Source organism: Paramisgurnus dabryanus, chromosome 18, assembly GCF_030506205.2.
Source record: "Paramisgurnus dabryanus chromosome 18, PD_genome_1.1, whole genome shotgun sequence".
Lineage (NCBI taxonomy): Eukaryota > Metazoa > Chordata > Actinopteri > Cypriniformes > Cobitidae > Paramisgurnus > Paramisgurnus dabryanus.
The window spans coordinates 32,700,409-32,724,360 of record NC_133354.1 but is presented as its reverse complement, the minus strand read 5'-3'; the positions used below and the strand labels follow the sequence as shown (position 1 = coordinate 32,724,360).

The 23,952-nt window shown below is 37.2% G+C and overlaps 2 protein-coding genes across 2 annotated transcripts in view; both read left to right on the top strand.

Moving 5' to 3' along the window:
* The first annotated feature begins 4,606 nt into the window (after positions 1-4,606).
* On the top strand, positions 4,607-10,240 carry ndufa2 (NADH:ubiquinone oxidoreductase subunit A2). Its single transcript, XM_065287681.2, has 3 exons — positions 4,607-4,764; positions 6,139-6,245; positions 10,061-10,240. Exons 1-3 carry the CDS (start codon positions 4,661-4,663, stop codon positions 10,150-10,152), a joined length of 303 nt encoding a protein of 100 aa, XP_065143753.1. The 5' UTR covers positions 4,607-4,660; the 3' UTR covers positions 10,153-10,240.
* Positions 10,241-12,274: 2,034 nt separating this feature from the next.
* ik (IK cytokine) overlaps positions 12,275-23,952 on the top strand; it is a 30,795-nt gene continuing 19,117 nt past the window's right edge. Inside the window, exons 1-8 of the mRNA XM_065287679.1 lie at positions 12,275-12,400; positions 13,100-13,166; positions 13,981-14,073; positions 14,174-14,233; positions 15,986-16,153; positions 19,675-19,789; positions 20,576-20,646; positions 20,720-20,766. Coding sequence (XP_065143751.1) covers positions 12,385-12,400; positions 13,100-13,166; positions 13,981-14,073; positions 14,174-14,233; positions 15,986-16,153; positions 19,675-19,789; positions 20,576-20,646; positions 20,720-20,766 — 637 coding nt within the window. The 5' untranslated portion in view covers positions 12,275-12,384. The remainder of the gene's footprint in view (positions 12,401-13,099; positions 13,167-13,980; positions 14,074-14,173; positions 14,234-15,985; positions 16,154-19,674; positions 19,790-20,575; positions 20,647-20,719; positions 20,767-23,952) is intronic.

The window sequence follows — 23,952 nt, the reverse complement described above, 5'->3', positions numbered from 1 at the left end:
AACTCTTCATTGGATAAATTTTGTGTGCTATGTACCTTAACAAATGCTCTAGCCAGTACCTCTGCCTTTTCTGAATTAGTTACTGCCTCAATGTCATTTCCTTTTATTACTGGTATGGATAAGTCCCTTCTGATGCCTCCCATTTTCTTTATCATTCCCCATACGTCACTAACCTTAATTTCAGACCCAATATTGCTGCAAAAGTCTCTCCAATATTTCCTTTTGGCCTCACAAATAACTCTTTTTGCTTTGGCCTGTGCTTTTTTATATTCTATTAAATTACTGAATATGTGATTTGATTTAATAATTTTAAATGCCTTATTCCTTGCTTTAACTGCTTCTTTGCAGCCCTCTGACCACCATGGAACCATTTTCTTTTTCTTCATCCCGGTAGATTTACCTACAGTCTCCTCTGCTGATTCATATAGTATACCAGTAATCATAGAGTTCCACTCCTCAACATCATCATCTGAATATGACTGAATCCCCATCAACTTTCCACTTGCTACCATACTATAATGTCCCCAGTTGTCCGCTTTCATTTTCCATCTTGGTAACCAATTCCCTTCTAAATGTACACTTTGGTCTCTCATCTTTGTCCAAATAGGGTAATGATCACTTCCCAAACTATTATCATTGAAAACCTCCCATTGGCTTCTCCCTGCTATTTGTTCTGACACTAAAGTTAGATCGATGGCTGATTCTGTTCCTCTACCTACATCAAATCTTGTACCTCTTCCATCATTCAAACACACTAAACTGTGCTCATCCATATACTCCTCAATGATACTCCCATTTTCATCTGTTCTTGTACTACCCCAGAGTGAGCTATGTGCATTAAAATCTCCACAAATTATTACTTTGCCATTTCCCCCTTCCCATATTCCTTCCAGCATAACTTTTGTTAACTTTTGGCAGGGGTTATAAAGATTAGCTACTTTGATTTTAGTTCTATCAACCCATATTTCAATTATGACCACTTCAATCTGTACATCATTGTTAATAGCCCTAAAATGTATACCTTGTTGGACAAATGTAGCCACTCCACCCCCTGTTACAGAACTTCTATCTTTGCGCACGGCCGTGTACCCATGAATTACAAAATCAAGAGAAGGTTTTAACCAAGTTTCCTGAACACAAATAACGTTAGGTTTGACAACTAGTTCTTCAATAAAAAACTTTAATTCTTGTCCATTAGAAATTAAACTCCTGGCGTTCCATTGCAAAATGGATATACCCATCAATATCCACCACCACATGATGACTGACTATCTACTGCCTCTGTTCTAAGCATTTCATTAATAGAATCGGTTGTTAGTCCCTCTTCACCTAAATACTTCTCTGCTGCTTTTAAGATTATCTTTATTCTTGCTGTTCTGCTATCTGTTTGTGCTGTGCAGTTAACTCTTTCACCGCCAGCGTTTTTAAAAAAAGTTGCCAGCCAGCGCCAGCGTTTTTCATGATTTTCACCAAAGTTTAATGCCTTCCAGAAAATGTTCTTCTTTAAATATATAAACATACAATATACCAAATGAAAGAACAGACCCTCTGCTTTCAAACAAAAAAAAACGTTTCATCCTACCTTTAGTGGTTCTTTTGCAATCAGCTTTTGAATATGGGTAGGTTTTTGCAAAAACACCATATTTTGAGCAAAAAGCAGAGATAATTCAATTTTTATGACGGACTTTTCATAGAGATCCCATTCAGAGCGATCTTTAAAACAGACACGGACATGCAGCAGCTTGCCATAGGGCAATACTTCCGGTTTTAAAAAGTTTGGAAGGGCGCCACCTGGTGGATAATAGCGGTATTGCGGAAAGACGGAAAATCTCGTCATTGGCGGGGAAGCGTTTTCTCTTAATTGACGAGATATCTCGTCAATGGCGGGGAAAGAGTTAATGACTTCCACCATAAATGCAATAAATGTCTTCTTTTCTACAATCAGAGTATTTTCATTTACTTTACAACATTTATGCACAACTTTTTGGGCTGGATTTTGGGTCACAGGTACTAGGCCTACGCTTGGGCCTACCTTATTCCTTGTTTCAAAGTCAACTTTTTTGATTGCTTCAACATATGTCATTTTTTCTTTTACTTTCACATTTTGAACTTGAACTGCTCTTTTGTGTGCTTCACATCCCTTGTACGCAGCACTATGCTCTCCCCCACAGTTACAACATTTATATTTGGTCCCTTCAGTACATTTACCATATTCATGGTCCCCCCCACACTTAGCACAACGGGCCTTAGCCCTACATGCTACAGCAATATGACCAAAACGTTGGCATTTAAAGCATCTTATCGGTGGGGGAATGTATGGTCTCACTTCATAGCTAACATACCCAATTCTAATCCGTTCAGGTAATTTGTCCTCATCTAGTGCCAGCATAACAGACATACTTGGTCTTTTAACTCCGTCTCTAGTATAAGGCAGTCGTTTAACCTTGTTTACACGAACTCCTCTTATATTTACTTTGATTTCTTCTTCAGTCACATCAGTCGATACTCCAGATATAACACCCATAGCTCTCCCTCTTTCCTCCCATATTTGCGGCTTCACTGCCTTCCCCAGTAATGTTTTACACATCATCAAACCTTGTTGTTGATCTCTATCTTTGCAAACAATTAGCAAGTTTCCATCTCTTAAAGTTTTTACTGTATATACCTCTCCTACTAGCTTATACACAGCTTCGCTAACCTTTAAAGGATTCAATGCACACGGGGTTTGAAATCGAATTATGACTTTAATTTCAGATTCTCTAACGTTACTCTCATCTCCTTTATTTCCTATAGCTTTCCTTTTCTTTCTTTCTTGTCTCACCTCCTGCCAAGCTCCATCGTTTGAGTTTGTTCCATTAGAAATGATTGAAACTTCATCACCTTCCATCTCCTCTAGATCATTCTCATATTCTCTTCCTGCAATCACCTCACTTCCTATCCATCCCGGATCACTCCTCAGCCCTCCTGGTTCTCGCACCGGATCTGGGGCGTGCTTCTCCATACCGGCGCCGCCCTTGTTGTCGTGAAATGATTACTATACTATTTTGTCCCAAAATACTATAAGATTCCTATAATACTTTTTCGTAAGGGTATGTCCCCTACCGAATCGGCTTCATTAGCCTACCACTTACGGTTTGCAAAGATACAATTATAAAATTACTGCAAACCTTTAATCTATCAATATTTATGTTCTGTTATGCATTTTCCTTGTTATATTAATAACAGAAATTCATGAAATAATATATAGGAAGACACACAGTAATAAGATATTTATTCAAATGAGTGAACATCACTATATATTTGGAAAATAAATAAATAAATAAATAAATAAATAAAATTATAAATGAACATTTCTTAAGAGTTAATCGTTTACATAGAATATCACAAAAAGATTAACAAGTTTTTTTCAACATCTTCAGTGAAAGTGCACACAGTGAACGTTTCAATGGCAAGAACAAAAACAATCTGTGAATGTCCTATTACAGGCGGAAAGGTACAAAAAAGATCTAGCAAGTGCACACATGAACTATAAACAGTACTAAATGGAGCCATCTCAGTAATTAATCAGACACCACCATCTATTGTGTGAGCATTTGTGTATGAGAAGATTTGTTGTATTTTTTTCTTTTTGTGAGAGATGCACTGACATAGAATGGAAGAGTGTGGAACAGTTGTGAGGCGCGCTAACGATTTCAGCAGCTTTCAGTCCATAATGGCGGCCGTGGCTCCGCAGCGCCATCTACAGACTGTTACCCATAACATAACAGAGTTTCGCCTCTTGGGCTTCTTTACTCTTTGGCCACAACCCGTTTAGACAAGGTGACAGTCGAAATTTTTCAAAATCTTTATGAGTTGAGGCAAAGTAAGATAGAAGTACAGTTTATGTGGGTACCAGCACATGTAGAAATTAAAGGTAATGAAGAAGCAGATAAGTTAGCTAAGCAAGCAGTAGATGATGAGAGGATAGAAATTGAGATACCACATAGTATAAAAGAAATAAAATCAGTAATAAAAGAGAAAGTGATTGAAAAGTGGCAACAATATTGGGATAATGAGAGTAGAGGAAGACATTTATATGCATTACAAGAGAAAGTGGGAAAAGGTAGGAAAAGAGGAAGAAATAGAAGAGAGGAAAGTATATTTACGAGATTGAGAGTGGGGCATACAGGTTTGAATAAAACATTGCATTTAATAGCTAAGCACCCAACAGGTTTGTGTGAGAAATGTGGACAGAGTGAAACAGTAGAACATGTGATTATGAGTTGTAATGGATATGATGAAGAAAGAAAAGTGTTAAGAGAAGGAGTGTGGAACAATGAAGGGAAAGAATTAACAGTAAAGAATATATTAGATCTAGATATAGGAAGTAGTGCGGTTAATGTGTTGTTTCAGTTTTTGAAGAGTACTGGTTTAATGAAGAGAGTGTAGGATTAAATATGAATAGGATTATAGAATTAAGTAGTGGATGAAGTATAGAGAGAGTCAGGGAAAGTAAAGTGTTTTTTTTTTATTATTTACCTGGGGGGTTAGAAAGGTTAAGAGAAAGAAAGGTTTCTGGTCCAAGCTCCATGCTACCTGAAGATGGCAGTAATGCACTGTTAAGTGCGGTTGCCAATAAACTGGAAAAGAGGAAGAAGAAGACGAAGACAAGGTGACAGTCATGGCGGCAGCGGTGGTCCGAGGAATCGGTTCAAGTTTGTCGAAGAATCTGCGTGAGATACGCCTGCATATATGCCAGACATCAGCTGCTAGTCAGGGAGCAAGGTGCATACGCGAGATTTTAACGGTTTGATTTCCTTTGATAATCAATGTTGATTGATAATACGGTTTGATAATAATCGTCCTCTAAGCAAATAAGTGCATAACTTATTTATGTTTCATTCGGTCTCGTCGCAATATCCACTTCTCGCCGCAAGGTTGTAGTATGTTTTTACTAAATACGACAATTAATAGGTCAGGTCCGACCACCGGAAGCGTTTGATATTTTTAACTTTGAACTCGGAGGTGTTTTTAATTCACAGCAACTGTTTAAACATTTGTGTCAGTTTCAACCGGGCGGTGTGCTTCCACTAAGCTCTGGTCTCTAATGAAAGGTAGATGGACCCAAATAAATATCTTTTATCTTGGTCCTGAAACATTTTACTCTGAGTCTATGGTGGAGAAGGTATTTAAATAAACCGCGGAAATTTCGTAGTCGCGTATCTATTAATACAGTGGTTCCCAAACTTTTTCAGCGTGTGGCCCCCCTTGTGTACGGTGCATTCCTTCGCGGCCCCCCAAAGAAAATTTGTGACAAAAAACTGTTCTAAAACTCAACATTTTTAATAAAAACAACCTTAAATTATACAAAAGTAGTGCTTTTGGTTAGTAGCCTTATTTTTTTAGGTTTAATTACACAGAATTCATGATAAATTAATGTATTTCATAAAATGTCATAAAACTGGGGCCCCCTGGCACCATCTCGCGGCCCCCCTGGGGGCCCCGGCCCCCAGTTTGAAAACCACTGTATTAATAGACTACAGTGAACGTTCTGTCAGAACGTCCACTGCAGGTATCGTTCTAAAAACCATGGTTCCGATGCACATTCCAACTAAAGTTTGATGCCCATTCCAACTAAAACAGTAAATGTTTATAATTTATTTTGAAAGTACTAACAAAATTCTACCTTCTGTTAAAATTTCATGCAAATATCTGATAAAATGAGAAAGTTACAAGCAAAAACTTGTGAATAAGCAGCATTTCGGTCACACACATTCCATAGACATCCATATATAACTTTTTCCCCTGATTTCTAATATTAAAAATATCATATCTTTCTCAATACTCAATAGATTTTTACAATCCTTGTTTCTTTGCAAATGGGAATGTCTGCTCTGTCTAGTCATGTGATAAATTTAGAGTTTTGGGGTTTTTGAAAATTTTGTCATCATACCTACTTAAAGCCTGATGAGCGGAATGCAGTTTGGGCCATCACTGGCATGTTCGCAATAATTGTTTTGATAATCCAAAATGCGTGATACATTTAAAATGTTTTGTGTGGTTTGTTGTATACTTCTAGATTTGTATTAAGGACTGTAATTGGAATTGGGTTTTTTGTGTGTAACTATTTGTTATTCTTTATTTATCTTGTTATTTTAGGGATTTTATTGAGCAGCATTATGTGCCATTAAAGAAGGCAAATCCTAATTTCCCTATCCTGATTCGAGAGTGCTCTGGAGTTCAGCCCAAGCTGTGGGCACGATATGGTAGGAATACAATTTTCATTTAAACTAGGGATGGGACACACTAATAATACCTGGCCGATATACTGATTCTGCACACTAAAATCTCTACAGACACAAATTGAATTGCAACTAGTCGAGACAGTGCTTCCCGTGGGGAGAGTCATGTTAGCTAAAATGTTGTGGTTGGTATGATTACAGGTGTACGTTTTACAGTGGCTCCGGAAACTGTACAAATTAACACTTAGTCTACTAACAATGTCCCTTCTCAATCTCTTCTTGCAGAGGAATTGAAAAAAGATCTATTGGGAACTACCACTGCCAACATCCCAGGCCAAATTACGTCTTCAGTCAGCATTTTAAAATAAATACATAGATTGTGTAGACTTTGTATAGACATTTTAAATGTTTGTAGAAACGATAATTATTTTTCATACATGACCTTAAAGGAATCCCAACGTAATCAAATTACATTACTTTTATATTTTGGTGCTGGGATTAACTTACTGAATGCTTTTTATATAAAGTAATTTGTAGATGTAACACAATACATTTTAAAAGTAACCCTCCAAATTCTGGTCATGCACTTTGCATAATGCTCATTTAAGCCATGAAGCTTATACTTTTGATCATTTTCGAATGTGGAGTCTCAGAACCATATTTGTGACTTTGCGTGCGGCTCCACATTAAAACCCATTATTTCATCATTCATCCATTCACCTAGTTAGATGTGCTGCCTTAAATAAACTGCAAGAAAATATTGGAATGGATTTCTTGATTCTCAACATGTGGATGTTTTTCAACGCTAAAAGGGAGTCTGGGAACTTGTACAAAAAGCACTACAACACAGGTTCTCAACTCTGGCCCTCGAGATCCACTTTCCTGCAGAGTTTAGCTCTAACCCTGATCAAACTCACCTGCTTGCAATTTTCTGGTGTTCCTGAAGAACTTGATTACCTTGCTGTGTTTGATCAGGGCAGGAGCTAAACTCTGCAGGAAAGTGGATCTCGAGGGCCAGAGTTGAGAACCTCTGCACTACAACATCACTGGTTTGCTTGAAAGTGCACGAGGCCAATATAATTTTGTGTTTAGCAATGATGCTGGTAGTGACAGTTCTCTCTGATCAATCAGTGATCTACAGTGTTTACACGTCAAGTAATGATACGGCTCACTTGGACCAAAGTGGTTCTAAAAAAGTATGGGGTACTGCGTACTGTTCCCAGTGGAAAAGCCCCAAAAAGTGAGCTGTACTATTCTCCCTGAAAACATTAACCAGGGGTCGGCAATTAAGTTTGGTATCAGGCCAAAAGAATTTTGCCACTTGTTGGTGTGCCACAACATAGTCAAGGAAAGTTGGTTTGTGAAATTTCCCTTATATTCAAATGACTTTATATTTAAAGGGGGTTGGAGGTTAATGCTGTTTCATGCATTCTGACTTATTAACACGGTTAAGGGTTGTAACCCTCATGCTAAACATAAGCAAAGTGTCAAAAAAAGCAAAAGTTTCGCAAAGTTTTTTTCGAACTGAGGTATCCGTAGCGACTGATTGACCCCATAATCCTTTTATGGGCCTTTACCCCCAGAAAAGCTAACCAGCCCAGCACGTCAAGTGAGAGCGAGAATGCGCATTAGAATTGCTCCGTCAAGTAGAAGTCACCGGTATCACTGCACAGCATGCAACAAGTTTGCTTTTGTCGAACCATCTTGATAAAAAAGTGTGTTTTAAATGTAAGGAGAAGAAAACCTTATTTAGCTTTCCCTGTCTTAAGACAACAGTGGATGCAGTTTTTTTTTCTCGGACAGCAACGTAATTCCAAATGGGTTTATGTTTGTTCCCTGGCTGCATTTCGGAGATGATTGCTTTACAAACAAGCCTCAGTTTGACTGATGAACTTTAAAAGACACTGTTTAGGAGTCGCAACCACAGGCGTAAGTAAATCAAAATCTCACGTGTATTGTTTGCAATCGGCCCATACATGCATGTAATGTAAAAAACACAAACAACAGCAAACATTTTCCGCCTAAGTTGGCGTTGTACTGCACTTACGACATTTACATGTTTTAAACGGGCAAATACAGAAAAAACACATCAAGATTTATGTAGCATTTCTTAATTAAAATAGCGGATAAACAAACAAGGATTACTTACCAGATAGAGACGTCCTGCTGTAATCGTTGCTGCTGTTGTTCCTGTTGATCAATTACTGACTCAATATCTGATTCTGGATCATATGTGTAAAGCTGTATGTGACTGACAGCCATAGTTATTTAAAAAAAGTTTTTAAGTTTGATATCCATCGATGTCACAGCTGTTAGTGTAGTATCCACAGGCTGCGCAGACTCGTAACTCTTCAGCTCCGCCCACCGTACACCTTCAAGTATTCAAGTTTTTTTTGGCAAAAACCGGAATGGCCTTTCTGTCTGTTTAATTATCTGAAAACACGAAAGGACATATGAAGGATGAAATAGCAGGGCTCAACGAAAAGAATTTGTTATACTGGCCCGGTCGGTTCAGTGGTTCAGGTTTTCACTTGCCCTGCAAAAATTTTCACTGGCCCCAATAAAAATTGTAACATATTTTTAAATAATTATTTAAATAATAATAATAATAATAAAAGTCAAGTATAATTGTATACATATACAACACACATGTTCCACAGAAAAAAGATTCCCAACTTTTCTGCTTTACCTGTAAACTGACAACAAACTCTGCAAAATATTGCTTTGTTTCTTTCGTCGTGTTTTACCCAAGTTAATTATTCTTCCAAGATGTTAAATAATATACATTAATGAAAATATATTTTAGTGACTGAGGCACTGGCCCGATCGGGCAAGTGACAATACTTTTTACTGGCCCGAACATCTCTCACGCTTGCCCCGGGCAACCGGGCAGTCCTTTATATTGAGCCCTGAATAGTACCCCTTTTACTTCCATGGTATTCTTTTTATGGAAGTAAAAATAGTTTGGTTACAAACATTCTTCAAAATATCTTCCTTCATGTTCATCAGAAGAAAGAAATTTATATGTGGTTGTTACAACATGAGTGAGTAAATGATGACAGAATTAAAAATTTTGTGTGAACTATCCCTTTAATGTATCCCTTTAAATGCATTTATTTGTATTTTATTTGCAAAAAAATACCCAAACTCGATCTCTGCCTCTGCTGACATTTGTGGTTGACTGGACTGTGAGTTTTGTGTAGTGTCTGACTTACAAGCTGTTTTTCACTCCTCTCCTCACTGCAGCTGCCTGCAAACCTCTAAATTTTATGCGAGGGGCATCTCAAACAAGCATATTCAGAACTTTTCAAATTAAAAGCTATCAATTCATCTCAAAATAAAACATTGCTGCAAAAACTTTATTATACTACTATTTTGAAGGCAAAATGGCTAAAGACGAAGTGGTTAGGTGTGTTCGACTTTATGCGGTGACAGCAAGAACCAACAGGCAGAGGACATCAAAGTACTGCGAGAATCATTTGCCAAATCAATTCGGAGTCCTCTGATTTTAAATCGGTCTCGTGCTACTCTGTCATCCACCTGTTGGTTCTTGCAGCGCTGCGTGAAGTCAAACACCACTTTTGTATGTAAATGTTGTCGTCATGACCGAACAGTTGCTATAAAATACCTGGCAGTGGGCCAGATATTATTAAAGATCTGCAGCCACCTATTTCCAACTACTGACATAAACAGTCAAAGATTTTGATTGTCAATCTGCATACCAACATCGCCGCTGGAGGCTTCCCTTTCTAATGCTTAGTTTAGAATTTTATGCAAAGTCCAGTCATATCAATGGTGTGGTGCATAATGATAATCCTGCCTTTCTTTATTTTTCACAGGCTTTGGTAAAGAACACAGTGTTTCATTGGACAACATGAACGTCGACCAAGTGGGCAAAACTTTGGAGACACTAATAAACACAAAGCCCTGAGCCAACATCTTTAAGGAAATGTAAAATGATATAAATGCTATTTGTTTTCCTATATTAAAAATAAATGTATACTCTCAAAGAACTTGAATTGTTAATGCCAATGTGTTTGTTTATTAATACAGTGCTTCGTATATTTGTTAACAAAGCAGCTTCATAATGGTGAAGTTAATTAATAAGTGTAAAGTCCCTTTGAGGGAACCACATCGTTTTTGGCAAATCTTGTTTATAGATGATGAAATTAAAAAGGTTTTATAACTGCAATTTTAAAACCTAACTACTAACTCACAAGATACAATACTGCTTCGACATACAGCATTGTTGTATGACGATCATACACTAATTGGTCTGTGGAGCACCGCTTGAAGTCGAACACATCTGATTTCATCTGCAGTTAATTCACGCACTGAGGATATTGTGTACGTGACACTATTGACACGTGACCATATGAACAGGGGTGGAACGCTTTTCAGACTGTGAATTCTCTGGATTCCAATATTGTTTAAAACATTTGGGATAATGTAGGTACACATGTAAACAAAAAACACTGTGCTAGAAGTTTCTGAATATCTTTATGCAAAAATCTTACATATTGTACGTTAAGTTTTTTTTTCAAGATTTCAGATTTCTATATACATAATTTTATATTTGAAACATGGATCTCATACATAAAACCACAATTCACACTTGAAAAACTGAACAAATCTTGTGGTATTTCATTTACAAGATTTCACAGGAAGACCGATCATGGATCTCATATTTTAGCATAAACCCCCTTTGAAAATTAAGATTTTTCTCCATGATGTTCTGCTTGCCTTTTCAGAACTCCCCATACCTCAACCTGGATTGAGGTCTGAATCACTTTTACCCTGTGCTTCTTCTAAAATGAATTAGTGACCTTAGATGTGTGTTTTGGTCACAATCATGTTAAAAGACTGCCCAGTGACCAATGGGACAGAGTGGTGGTAGCATCTTCTCTTTAAGTGTTTCACAGTACATCTGTGTATTCATGGTGTCGTCCTGCAGCACTCATGCAAGCCCACAGAAGAGAACTGCAACCACCATGCTTTACTGTTTGTACCATGCATTTTTCATTGTACACCTCACCCTTGCCACACCATAAAGTTTGAAACACCTCAGAGCCACAAAGATTAATCTCTGTCTCATTACTCCAAAGTATAGAGAGTTAGAGACTCAATAGTCTTTACCTTTCTCAATATGACCTCTAGCAAAAAGGCTTTTTTTGCATTGGCTTTACCACTGGCTTTAATTATTTTTTGTATCCTAAAGATGGTCAGTGACTATCACTCTTTTGTTAATAAAAATAAATGTTTAATAAAACTGTTTTGTAAAAAAGAAAGCAAATTGGTCTCATATTTACAACATTTGTTGCCTTGTTTCAAAGCAGTTTTACACACACACAAAGAAAACAGAACATTATAAATATAATCAGAGCTGATCCTAGACTAAGCAACTTTGTGACGGGGCCCTGTCAGCACGTTCATAAAACCCATTTATGTTCTCTACTTATAGCTATAAACAAAATGTTAACTAAACATGTTGAATTGTAGCTTTATATTTTTGCCATATGGACATTACTTTGACACTTACCAGAATACTTCTTAATTATAAAACTTATATGTTTTCTGAAAGTGTGTAAAATAAATGTTAAATAGATTTGATGCTCACTCTAGTGATCCTTGTAAAAACTAGGCTCATACCAAAGCAAAATAGCAAAAAGAACATCTAATCACATAGCCGTATCAGTCTACACAACTTTACTGACCCTTCAGTGGGTAAAAGAGATCAATTGTTGTGTTGAATGACATAAAGAATTTACAGGTGAAGTGTTTCTTTAACACAACAAACTTGTTCTCAAAAAATTTGGCATGCGGCCCTCCCAAATCTCAAACTTAGAACTTGAATTAAACAAAATATTAAATTATACAGTGTAGTGCTGTTGGTTATTAGCCTGCGTTTTAGTTACACCGAATTTATGATAAATCAATGCATTTTATAAAATGCCATAAAACTAGGGGCCCCTGGCACAATCTCGCTGCACCCAATTTGAGAACCACTGCACCACACCCCATTTCAGTAGGTGGCGGAATAAACCTGACTGCAGCTTTGCCAACCGCCATAAAACATCAGAAGAAGAAGAAGTGACGTCATCCGGAAAAAGCTCTTTCTGCGTAGGCTCAGGTTTTGTTTACGAGGAATTGTTTTAATCTCGCCATGCCTGAACGTGAATGTAAGTGTTAAACTTGGTTTATTAAGCATTTATGCTGTTTGTGATTGAAACAACCTTTCATTGTACTCAATGTTGTTTTGATGCAGTATAAACTTACGCATACCATGTTAGAATTACGTCTTCATTAATGTTTGTTATACAGACTGACACAAGAAATACCAACAAGGATATTTTTCGTGTAACGTTAGATGTAATTAAAACATTGCTTCTAATTTTGCTAAACTAACTTACTGAACTGAAACGCTTGCAGATAACGTTAACGTTAGATACAGAACGCTAACGTTACAGTCGCTCAGTCGCGTCTGCATGTTCTTTAGAAGCGATATTTTTGGAAAGATTTACAGATAAGTTAACGTTAGTATATAAAGATGATGATAAGTGCATGTTAATGAAATATCAAGATTAGAGAAGCGTGCATGTTTTCTTACGAACGGAAATCATGGCATTGTTTTTGACCCGTGCCGTTTTTAATGCTCTAACGATTTAATATTACATTTTAATGTGAAATAATCTTTGTATTATAATCTGTATTGTATATCCCTGCTGAAAAAAACGGTATCAAACCAGCATGGGAATTATGCTGGTCTGATCACCTGCAAACCAGCACCAAAACACAACGCAACATATGCTGGTCTTGCTGGTATGCTGTTGTTTTCAGCCGGGATTACTAATGTGTTTGCCGCTTTGTGTCTATTCTAGCTGATGTGTACTCAAATCCTCTGGCCCCAGACGGCCATGAGGTAGACGATCATCGGTCAGCACTACAGTGAGTCCTTTAATATTAATTTTCGATTTTGAAGTGTTCATAAAAAATTAACAACCAGTGCCGCTTTACTTTGAATAATGTTTACCATTAAAACAAAGGAAACTAATTGTCTCAGATGTATAATACGTATACATTCAATGTTTTTAAAGATTAAATTGGGTAAGACCTTCTGTTACCTTAACTGTGTTTAGGTTATTCTCTACATCCATTCTGTACACATAGGGGTGGTTTCCCGGACAGGGATTATCTTAAAACAGGACTAGGCTTTAGTTTAATTGGGAAATATAACTAGTTTTAACAAACATGCCTTACTAAAAACATTACTTGTATGAATTTTAAGGCAAAGCAAAGGGCACTGATGTAATTTAAGATATGTCATTGCAAGTTGTTTTCAGTTTGGACAGCTCTTACATTTATTTTAGTCTAGGATTAGTCTAATCCCTGTCCGGGAAACCACCCCATAGAGTCAGGGTCAGTGTTAAAAAGTGAAAAGGTTTTTGTGTTAAATAATAAGCGAACACTAATAGAGAGATACACGCGGGTATACAGAATGCATTCTGACTTGTCTTTTGTTGTTCTTTGCTGCTGTTCATAAAACTCATGAAAGGTTTTTTTTCTTGCTCCTTTTGTTCCTCTCTATCGCATTTTATTTTTTTACTACAATCTTTAATAACAGCATTTTGGTAAAATGTTTGCTGTTACTCATCCCTAAGATAGATCTCTCCCAGATTAATTTTGTTTTCATTAACTAAGCCAAGAGACAAAAGGGCACTTTAAAGGAGTGATAACATTATAGTCTTTTTGTACCACTTAGATCCAAGCTGACCAATGATGACTTCAGGAAGCTTCTGATGACCCCCAGAGCCACCCCGTCTTCAGCTCCACCCTCTAAATCACGACACCATGAGTATATTTTCTAATATTCATATTTTTCCCCATGATATCATATACTTTGTTTGCATGGAAACATGGATGGTCTGTTTTAATTTTCAATGTAAATTTTCAAGGATGCCACGAGAATATAATGAGGACGAGGATCCAGCAGCTCGCAGACGGAAAAAGAAGAGGTAAGTAGAGTGACTGTGCTTGGTGTCTTCTGAATCTTTTTAATAACTTTGGTGTGGTGTGCCGAATCATCTTAACATTAGACGAATCACTCGCATTGCTTTTTAAAATTCAAAGCAAGTGTCATTTGCACTTAAATTTAGTTATAGTTTTTCAGGACTGACATTACATTCTAAGCCATTTTTTAAGCTACTGGTGTCAGATACATTTTTACTGGTTTTAGAAGTTTAGTGCCTCCTCAGGTTCACAAAGTAACCCTAGCAAAGTAAACCACAGGTGTTTTTCAATATGAAATTCTGTAAAACTGCTTAAGAATAATGTGATATTCACTATACAAGTAGACTTGACTTCAGACTTACCTCTGGATGTTGACTACGGCAGTTGAAAACACATTTTGAATGTGAATGTGTTTAAACAGCAACAAAAGACTGCTTACTCTCCGCCTATTGATCTAATGATCTAAGCTGGCTGCTTGTTTTCTATGCCATAATGTTTAGGCAAAGCATTATGAAACTGTTGACTGTTTGCAAAATGGCTGCTGTTGGGTCCTGCTAAAAAGCTGCTAAACGCCACTTTTGTCAATAATGATTTTCAAATCTGCTTAATCTAGGCCATTTAGAAATACTGGTTTGTTGGCAAAATCCATTACAAGAAAAGATGTTAGACCACGAGTTTTTCTTAAAAATTATCATTTGCGCACGACCGTGTATGCTTTTGACGGTTCCGCATGCAGTGAAGTTTTAGCCTGCGGACAAAAAACAAAATGTATGAAAGACTTAACTGCCGCCCACTTAGGAAGGAGCAGTAGCAACACAAAAAGAACAATATTACCTTTGCATCATAAAAAACAGGTAAATCATATAGGCACATTTGTCTTTCTATCAGAATGTAAATTTAGTACGATCTGTGTTCACATCTAATTTCTGAACGTGGACGGCTGTTTAAACCTGTTCAGATTTGTTAAAGGTCCCATTCTTTCTTTGTTTTGGAAGCTTTGATTGTGTTTATAGTGCACAATATAACATGTGTTCATGTTTCACATGTAAAAAAACACATTATTTTTCACACAATTTACTTATCTCGATACCGCTATTTTCATTGTCCTCAAAACAGGCTGATGTCTTCCTTCTTCATTTATGTGTTCAATGAAGTCGCTCCTTCAGAAATACATAAGTTCTGATTGTGTAGCTTATTTAGTGTGTTGTGATTCGACCGCAGCTAAGCTTAGCCAGAGTCGTTTGAGCTTAGCTGGCGACTGACGTATTCCTGTGGGCGGAGTTTAGCCAAACACTCTTGCTTTGACGTCATTCAACTGGGAAGTAGAGGATTGTAGTCCAAACCGTCCATTCGCTGTAGGCTTTAAAAGGGGAATTCTGTTAAAGAAAATATATCGACTGGCAGTGAACTTTCGAGCTTTATGATTTTGTAGGTATTATTTATGCTCTAACAGCAACATTACACACTAACTAAAGTTTAAAAAATGGGATCAGGGAAAACATAACCTTTTAATGCTGTATAGTGTTAATTCGACAGTCAAATGACACCACACCGCATCTACTTTGTAAACTATCTACAATACTATTGACAATACTAATACCATTGCTCGCATTTCAAATCAATGAAACGCGTGCTGTGGTACTGATGGTGCAAGATTTTTGTAACTTTGTGTGATGATAAATGAAATGCTAATAAAAAGAATAGAGACATAATAGAAAGTTTTCCTTTGTGCTTACTGCCTCTCATTCTGTGTCAAGTTACTATGCTAAACTGCGGCAACAGGAGATGGAGAGAGAGCGAGAGCTGGCGGAGAAGTATCGTGACCGTGCTCGAGAGAGACGTGATGGTGTTAATAAAGACTATGAGGAGACCGAGCTCATCAGCACCACAGCAAATTACAGAGCTGTGGGTCCAACTGCAGAAGCGTGAGTTTTCCTGGCATTGTGTCTGTTTATTGTTCCCAGTTTCAGTTAGGGCTGTACAATAATCGACAATTATAATTTTTGTCTTTATTCACCTTGAAATTGCGACAATATTATTGGCGATTAATAGATTTTATATTGAAGTTTTGAAATGTTTTATAACTTTCTGTGAAGCAGCTGCATGGTTTATTTAAACATCCAAAACTAAATAATATAATGTAAATAATTGTGGAAGTTATGTGTTTTTTAGTAAAAAATCCAAAACAAATGGCTAAAGGACATGTCAACTTGTTAATTTAAAACTATTTGGTGCCCAAACATGCTGTCGAAACACACAGAAATGAGCACAAATGGATGGCTGAAAATTTAGATTTTTGGTAATTATGTAATTGTCTCACCCGTAATTGTAATCCTGATAAGTTTTTCGATTAATTGTGCAGACCCAATTTCAGTCATTACATATGAATGTATGATTTTGATGTATTTTTTAGTTCTATAGTCTAAGGGACCATTCACAAGGCTCTAGAGTGCGACCTAATTTCTCAATGGTGCGACTTAAAAAAAATCAGGTCGCACTGGTGCAACCAGGAGTTAGAGGGAAAAAGCCAAGGTCCAGATCTACGTGTGTGTATGTTTAAAAATGCGTGTGCGCTCCAGTCAGAGATAGAGAGAGATAGAGAGAGGTGAGTCCGTCAGATAAACAGAAGCCCTTTTCACACAGAAATTCCGTAAAATACACGTAAAATGCATCCTGGATTTTTCCGGAATAGTTCGATTTTTTTTTTCATTCACACTGCCAAGTTTACCCGGCATGTGACGGTCCCGGAAAGACACGCGACCTATTAAAAGTCCCGCCCTCTCTTCTACGCAGCGTCTGAAGTTTGCATATTATATATTATTTCTCTCTCCAGAAACAACTCGCGTGCATTTTTGTTTATGATAAGACTACAAAGGAGCGCGTGAACGCACAGTTCTATGCTGGTGAATGATCTCAGCTTCTGAGTGGATATTTGACAAGCTCCCTGATTTCTGCTTTAATACAGTTTTCAGACATTTCTCATCGTTATTGTTTATATGCATTTAAAACCCGCATTTTGAGGAGCTGAACGATATTGTTGGGATGACATGCGGGTATTTTCGTTTATTATAGCTCAAATGAGCACGTGACGCGATATTCTTTTATGCTGCTGAATGATCTCCGTTTCAACGCAGTAAGTAACGAGCTAACTTACCTGATATCTGCTTCAGTCCAGTTTGCTGACATTTCTCGTAGTGAATGTTGTAAATCCCTCATTTTAAAGAGTTGAACCAACTTCATGTTGCCATGACACTCACGTCCTCACTACGGCACGTGCGTCATTGTTTATGCGTCTCATATATTATTTCCTGATAACTGCTTCAATCTAGTTTGGAACATTTCTCGTGGTGAATGTTTATATGCATGCATGTTATCTCTCGTTGTAAGGAGCTGAACCATAACTTGTGTTGTGATGATGACTCGCGCGTCCTCACTTCGACACGCCCATTACTGCATTCTTGCGGCTTCTTGTTCACACAGAGGGTTACCCGTGTATCTTACTAGGTCCTCTTTCCGGCAACGATCCCAGAAGATTAACGGAACGAGTTTTTGTTCACACAGACGCTTGTCTGGCAATTTTACGGGTATTTTCTGGGACCAGAGGTCTGTGTGAATTGGGTTAGAGTGGATGTAGCCCCGGATGATAAGAGAAGAGGAAAAGAACGATTGACAACTTTTTCGTTAAGAATGTTAAGTTGCCTGATCCGTCCGAAGATCATAACCAATGCTCTGACATCAACCTCCCGTCACATCAGGTCCGAACCCGAAGACGGAATTAGGTAGAGCCAGAGCATAATTCTTTTGAAGAAAATTATTTGAACGTAACCCCGAACAGCAATGTCGCGTGCCGTGAGGTGCCATGCCATGGGTTTACGCAGGGCAGCGAGAAAAATACATTAAACTTTAAACATTTAACATTCTACTTGAGTTTTTTTGGACATCTTTTTGGAATCACTGCAATCATATCATCAATTTAAAAGGTATAAATATAAGCGCAGCGCTTATGAGTGTTCAAACACTACTGACCGCTCAGCTGTCAATCTGCCGACCCTCACAAAGTTTCACATTAAATGTTAATATATTTGTCCAGTCATGGTCCTGCGCTTATTTCTGTCAATGTTCTGCATGAAGATCTTTAAAGGTTTCTACTTACTTCACAATTTGCTGTGCGGTCGGTCGCAGTCTTTATGTCAAACGGGCGGGTATGAAATAAATTGATGCTGATGTCGGATAACGGGTCAAGTGTTATTTTAATCGCACGGATGCGGGTTATCAAACAGGACTGTGCATGACTCGTATAAGGAACATTATAAAATAGCCTACATGTTTATATTCTGTATTAAACCACCATGGGCGCTAAACTTGTGGTGTTAAAGGGACAGTTCACCCAAAAATGACAATTCTGTCTTCATTAACTCTCCCTTATTTTGTTACAAACCTGTATAAATTTCTTTGTAACACGAAGCAAGATATTTTGAGGAATGTTAATAACCGAACCAAGCATGAGCCCCATTCGTTTCTATGAAAAAAAATACTATGGAAGTGAATGGGGCTCATGAATGGTTTGGTTACAAAAATATTCCTCAAAATATTTTCATTCATGTTCACCAGAACAAAGACATTTATACAGGTTTGTAACAACATGAGAGTGAGTAAATTATGACAGAATTTTCATTTTTGGGTGAACTATAAATCTGATGCGGTCAAAAATTAGGGTGCACCTAACTTTTGTGCTGGTGCACCTAAGAAAAAATGTTAGGCGCACCAGTGCAACCAGTGCAAAAAGTTAGTCTAGAGCCCTGGTTCAAAATTCGCATCTTTTGCGCACACATATAAGATATTTTGAATGTAGATGTGCGTCAAGTGCTCTCAAAAAGAGAGCAACATCAAAAGAGCTTTGGAAAGCAGTGCAGTCACGTTTATGTGTGGTTTTAGAAGTGAAATATGAATCGCCCATAAATAAGTTTTACCCAACATTGAAAAGGGTTTACAGAACACAATGATTTAGAAAATAAATGGGCACTTCCCAGTTATGAATGTGACATTTGCAGTCAAAACTTGTAATATAATTTCTCTGAGAATGCATTTATAACCAATATATTCTACCAACTGTTTATATTTAATATACCCCTGATGATAGACATCAGAAAAATATCAGTCTATATGCTCTTGTTTTCTGTATTAAATGAGGGAAACATGCAAGTTTTAAGAAGACAACATACTTTTTTCGGCTCTTCATACCATAATTACTATGGAACATAAAAAAGTGCTTTGAAAACTTCCATAGAGATCTTTCATGGATATTTAAACCACCAAATATTTACATTTTATATATCCGTATGGTTAAACATTTTGTAGAAAAACTTTACTTTTTATAATAAGGTTGATATTTGCATGAAATTTGCCCAAATAAAATGTAACGATCCATGGCTGTCTTTTTGTTTAGGGACAAATCAGCTGCAGAAAAGAGACGCCAGTTGATCCAGGAGTCTAAGTTCTTGGGTGGTGATATGGAGCACACTCACTTGGTGAAGGGTTTGGATTTTGCCCTGCTGCAGAAGGTATGACAGCATGGTCTCTGTACTACCATATTTTTCGGTCTATAAGCTGCGTTTTTTTCATAACTTGGCTGGTGCTGCGTCTTTTAGTCAGGTGTGCCTTGTAAGTCAGTATGATATGAGTCAAGAGACAACATAACCGTCTACAGCCGCGAGAGTCCGCCATATGCTGCTTCTGTATTTATGTAATTCAATGGTTTCAGTAATGTGGAATGACGAGTCTGCAAACTTCACGCTATATTTCTAGTCGGTTAATTTAGTCTATTCAACCTTCCAGGTAAGTTCTGTATGCTATGGTTTATCGTTTATATAACTGATAATATTACTTTCAATTACTTGTATTCAGCCTGCTGTTCTGTCTGCTATTGTTTAGTTGAATAACTTGCCTTTCCAGATTAAATGTCTGTTCTTCGGCTTGGATTTTGTGAAATAATTTTCTAAATAAATGCGATTAGTAGTCCACTGTGATTATATATGTTACAGTATTTCAACTTAATGACGCATTTTTGAATGATGCGGTTTATACTGTTACAATTACGGTGTGGCTTATAGTCCGGAAAGTATGTTATATACAGCACCTGCATGTCTCATCAGTAAAGCTGGTTCGATTAGTAGATCGTCATCACCTGCTCTCAGATTGACCGGCATTTACTACACAAAGCCATATTTCACAGAGAAGCAAAATGGCATACAATATCGGAGGCGATTTCCCATGATTATGAACACGTTTTTTTCCAGCTCTATGCTTTTTTTCTAGCCTTTATTTATTTACATTTGTTTCATTTTCAGGTCAGAGCTGAAATCACTAGTAAGGAGAGAGAAGAAGAAGATATAATTGAAAAAGTGCAGAAAGAAGTCAAGTATGTTTAGAATATCCTTATTTGATTTTTTAGCCCAGTTTGCACAGTCAGTAATGTTGATTGTGTTTGACAGGAAAGACGAAGATCCTGAGCAGAAAATTGAATTCAAGACTCGTCTGGGTGAGTTTAGTGATTATTAACAGGTTTTGCCTCAAAGTAACTGATTAAATCCACAGACACTGCAGAGAATCCACTGGACGGGCTACATGATAAAAGTAACATTAATTAATTGCGCACGAGTCCCTGTAGGATGCAATAAATCATTAACGACCATTAACAAACTATCATCCACACTGTCTTGTGGTTGGTATGTGATATTAAACGGGTCTGAAGTGCTGTATGTATGTGACAGCAGGGCCTGCCTTAGCTGGGAAACCCTACCACCTTAACTAGGTCGTCCAAAAAAAATAAAAAATTTGCTGCACAAAAGGCCATCAAGTGCATCTCAGAGAATAGCGCGGACGCGCTTCACACCGCGAGCGGGCATGTGCGCCACACGGCCAAAATTAGAGAAAGACGTGGTCCGTCACTGTCTGGGGGATAACTAGCCAGTTGATAAAACATCCCGGAGAATAGCGCGGATGCGCTTCACACCGCGAGCACGCTCACTACACGGCAGAAATGAGAGAAAGACATGGTCCGTTAATGTCTGGAGGTTAGCCAGTTGCTAAAACGTGTGTCCGTGAGAACTGTAAGTGGATTTATGTTTTGGGTATATTTAAGCCTGTTATTTTATTAGTTAGATGGTGATTTTGTTGTTTGAGCAACCTGCTAGCTAGGTTGCACGTGCCTGTTGATTCGATATAATTGTTGAGCGCTCTTGCTCAGGTTATTTAACTTATGTGCATTATTTACATGCTACAGTAGTTTCACTTCTTTAAGATAATGTTATTAATAGTGGGAAATAATCAGTTTTTACAATCTTCACGCTATCTATCATCGTACGCCAGACCTTCTATGGGGCTAGATCTTACTGTGTGAGATTAAAACAATGTTAAAAGGATGAGACAGACAAAAGAAATCAATAACATAAGTTTATTTACAATCACATTGAACTTAAAGCAAAGTGTTCACCATGTGTATATATAATCTAAGAAAAGTGATAAATCCAAAGTCTGGAAAAGTAAATCCAATAAAAGAAACTCAACAGTTGTTTGGATGAGCTTTAGTACAAGCTACCAATGTGCTTATGCTGCCTCCTTTTACAATGTCACTTCTTTTTTCTTGTCATGTGATCACTCACATGACAGGTAGACCATACAAAATAAAAGACATGCACACAAATTAAAAGTAAGAGATAAAATGGCTAAGACTACATGTAAAATTTATTAAAACTTAAATATGCATAAAATCACAAACTATATCTATATATATATTGAGCGGTTAAAACATGAGTCTTGTGTGGCAATGTCACAAGGGAAATAACAAAAAATCATGTTAATATACACTTGTATCATAATGCAAAACAACCAAAATCACCATATCCTTATCTTTATAACAAAATCCTAGATGACCAGACATAGACCTTATGAATCAGGGGTGAAAACTTGTCACCTTTCGGCGAAATTTGCAGTTTTTGATCCAAAATAGGTCATTCTTGTGATTCGTCTAGATCTGATGAGTTTTTGAAAATGAGGGGTGAGGCGGGTCTGCGACAGGGTAGCAGTAAATGAAACTATGAAAATCATGTCCAGCTACTGTGGTAGCGATGTCAAATGACTAGCCAGTTTGGCGGGTTATGTTTTACAATTTATAGTCACCTCATTTGCTGCCGAAGTTTAAGCAGTCTGCAGATTGAGCACACACACTTAACTCGTAGTATTTTCTCATTCGAGGTTACGCGCCCACTTCACGTTGCTGTGCGCGTGGGCATAACAGCGTAACATTTGTATATGCAAGGCAGTTTTAAATTAGGTGATTTTAAGCCATTGAAACACAAACAACATTGCTATATGTGCTATATACCTGTTTCTGTTTGAGAGGAGCGTGCAAGCCGCGTATCCGCTTCTTATTAAGCTTGTGAGTATTTTTGCTACTGTATTAGCCTTAAATACACACATGCGTAAAAATTCCCGTCTCTTTCAAGTGTCCTCATAAACACGACAATTTAGGGCTTAAGAGAAAGTAAACAGCTTAAAGAGAAAACGCATGTGTAACAGTATATTAGATCCGGACTTCGGTCTTAAGGCCAATTCGTAGTGTTCAGACGCGTCTGTTGGAGTCTGTCTGACCAGTGTGAAACCCCTGTTGGAAGTTGTTGGATCAAAGTAAATGGGACTTTAGAATGTTGGTGTCTGTTGGTATCTGTTTGTGTCTGTTGGAGTTGGTAGTTGTCTGACCAGTGCGAGCTGGCCTTTAAAGGGGAAGTTGCCTAATTTTGCTCCTGTCTGTCACTCGTGTTAATCAAATAGCATTGAGAGAAAATCTCTCACTGCTTTTAACTAAATCACTTTTCTACCTTTTAATAAGATTTGTACGTTGAATTGTACACAAGTTTGATTCAAGTTGCTCGTTCATGGTTCATATTCATATACTGTATTAGAGCTATGACTGTGAACAGAACAGACCCTGAATTATTTGTTTGTGTACTACTAAATAATAATAAAAATACAAATTTCTGTTACACTTTAAAAAGGTTGTATTTGTCCACATTAGCAAATGCATTATGAACAAAAAAATTAACATTATATTGTATATAAGCAATTATTAATTCTTGTTTATTTCATTATAGTAATTTATGTTAGTAATTGATGTTGCATTAACTCATGCTAATAGTTTCAAATTTGATTTAAATTAAAATGCTAAAATTAATAAGATTTACAATAAATAAATTACAAATTATTATGTATGTATGTATGTCTGTCATATATAATACACAAAATAAATCCAAACGGCTCCACAATGATAACAAAGGCCTTCTGAGGGTAATCTGTGCAGTGTTGGTGTAGAAATATCCATACTTAAAACGTTAAAAAACTAAAATAACTAGCTTCTGGTAACGCATGGTGGTTTGGTTGCGTCCGATTCATGGACAGTTGTTTTACTAAAAATATTAAAGCCAATGGTGACACATTTTTCTGAATTTATATTTTTGAATTTGTAGTGGATAAAGCATCTTACAGGGGTAACACAGGGGTAAAGAGAAATCGCTAGTCACTTGTGTATCACTGTTTTGTCTTAAAGGGGACATACCATGAAAATCTGACTTTTCCCATGTTTAAGTACTATAATTGGGTCCCTAGTGCTTTTATCAACCTAGAAAATGTGAATAAGAGCAACCCAGTAACTTAGTTTTGGTAAACCATT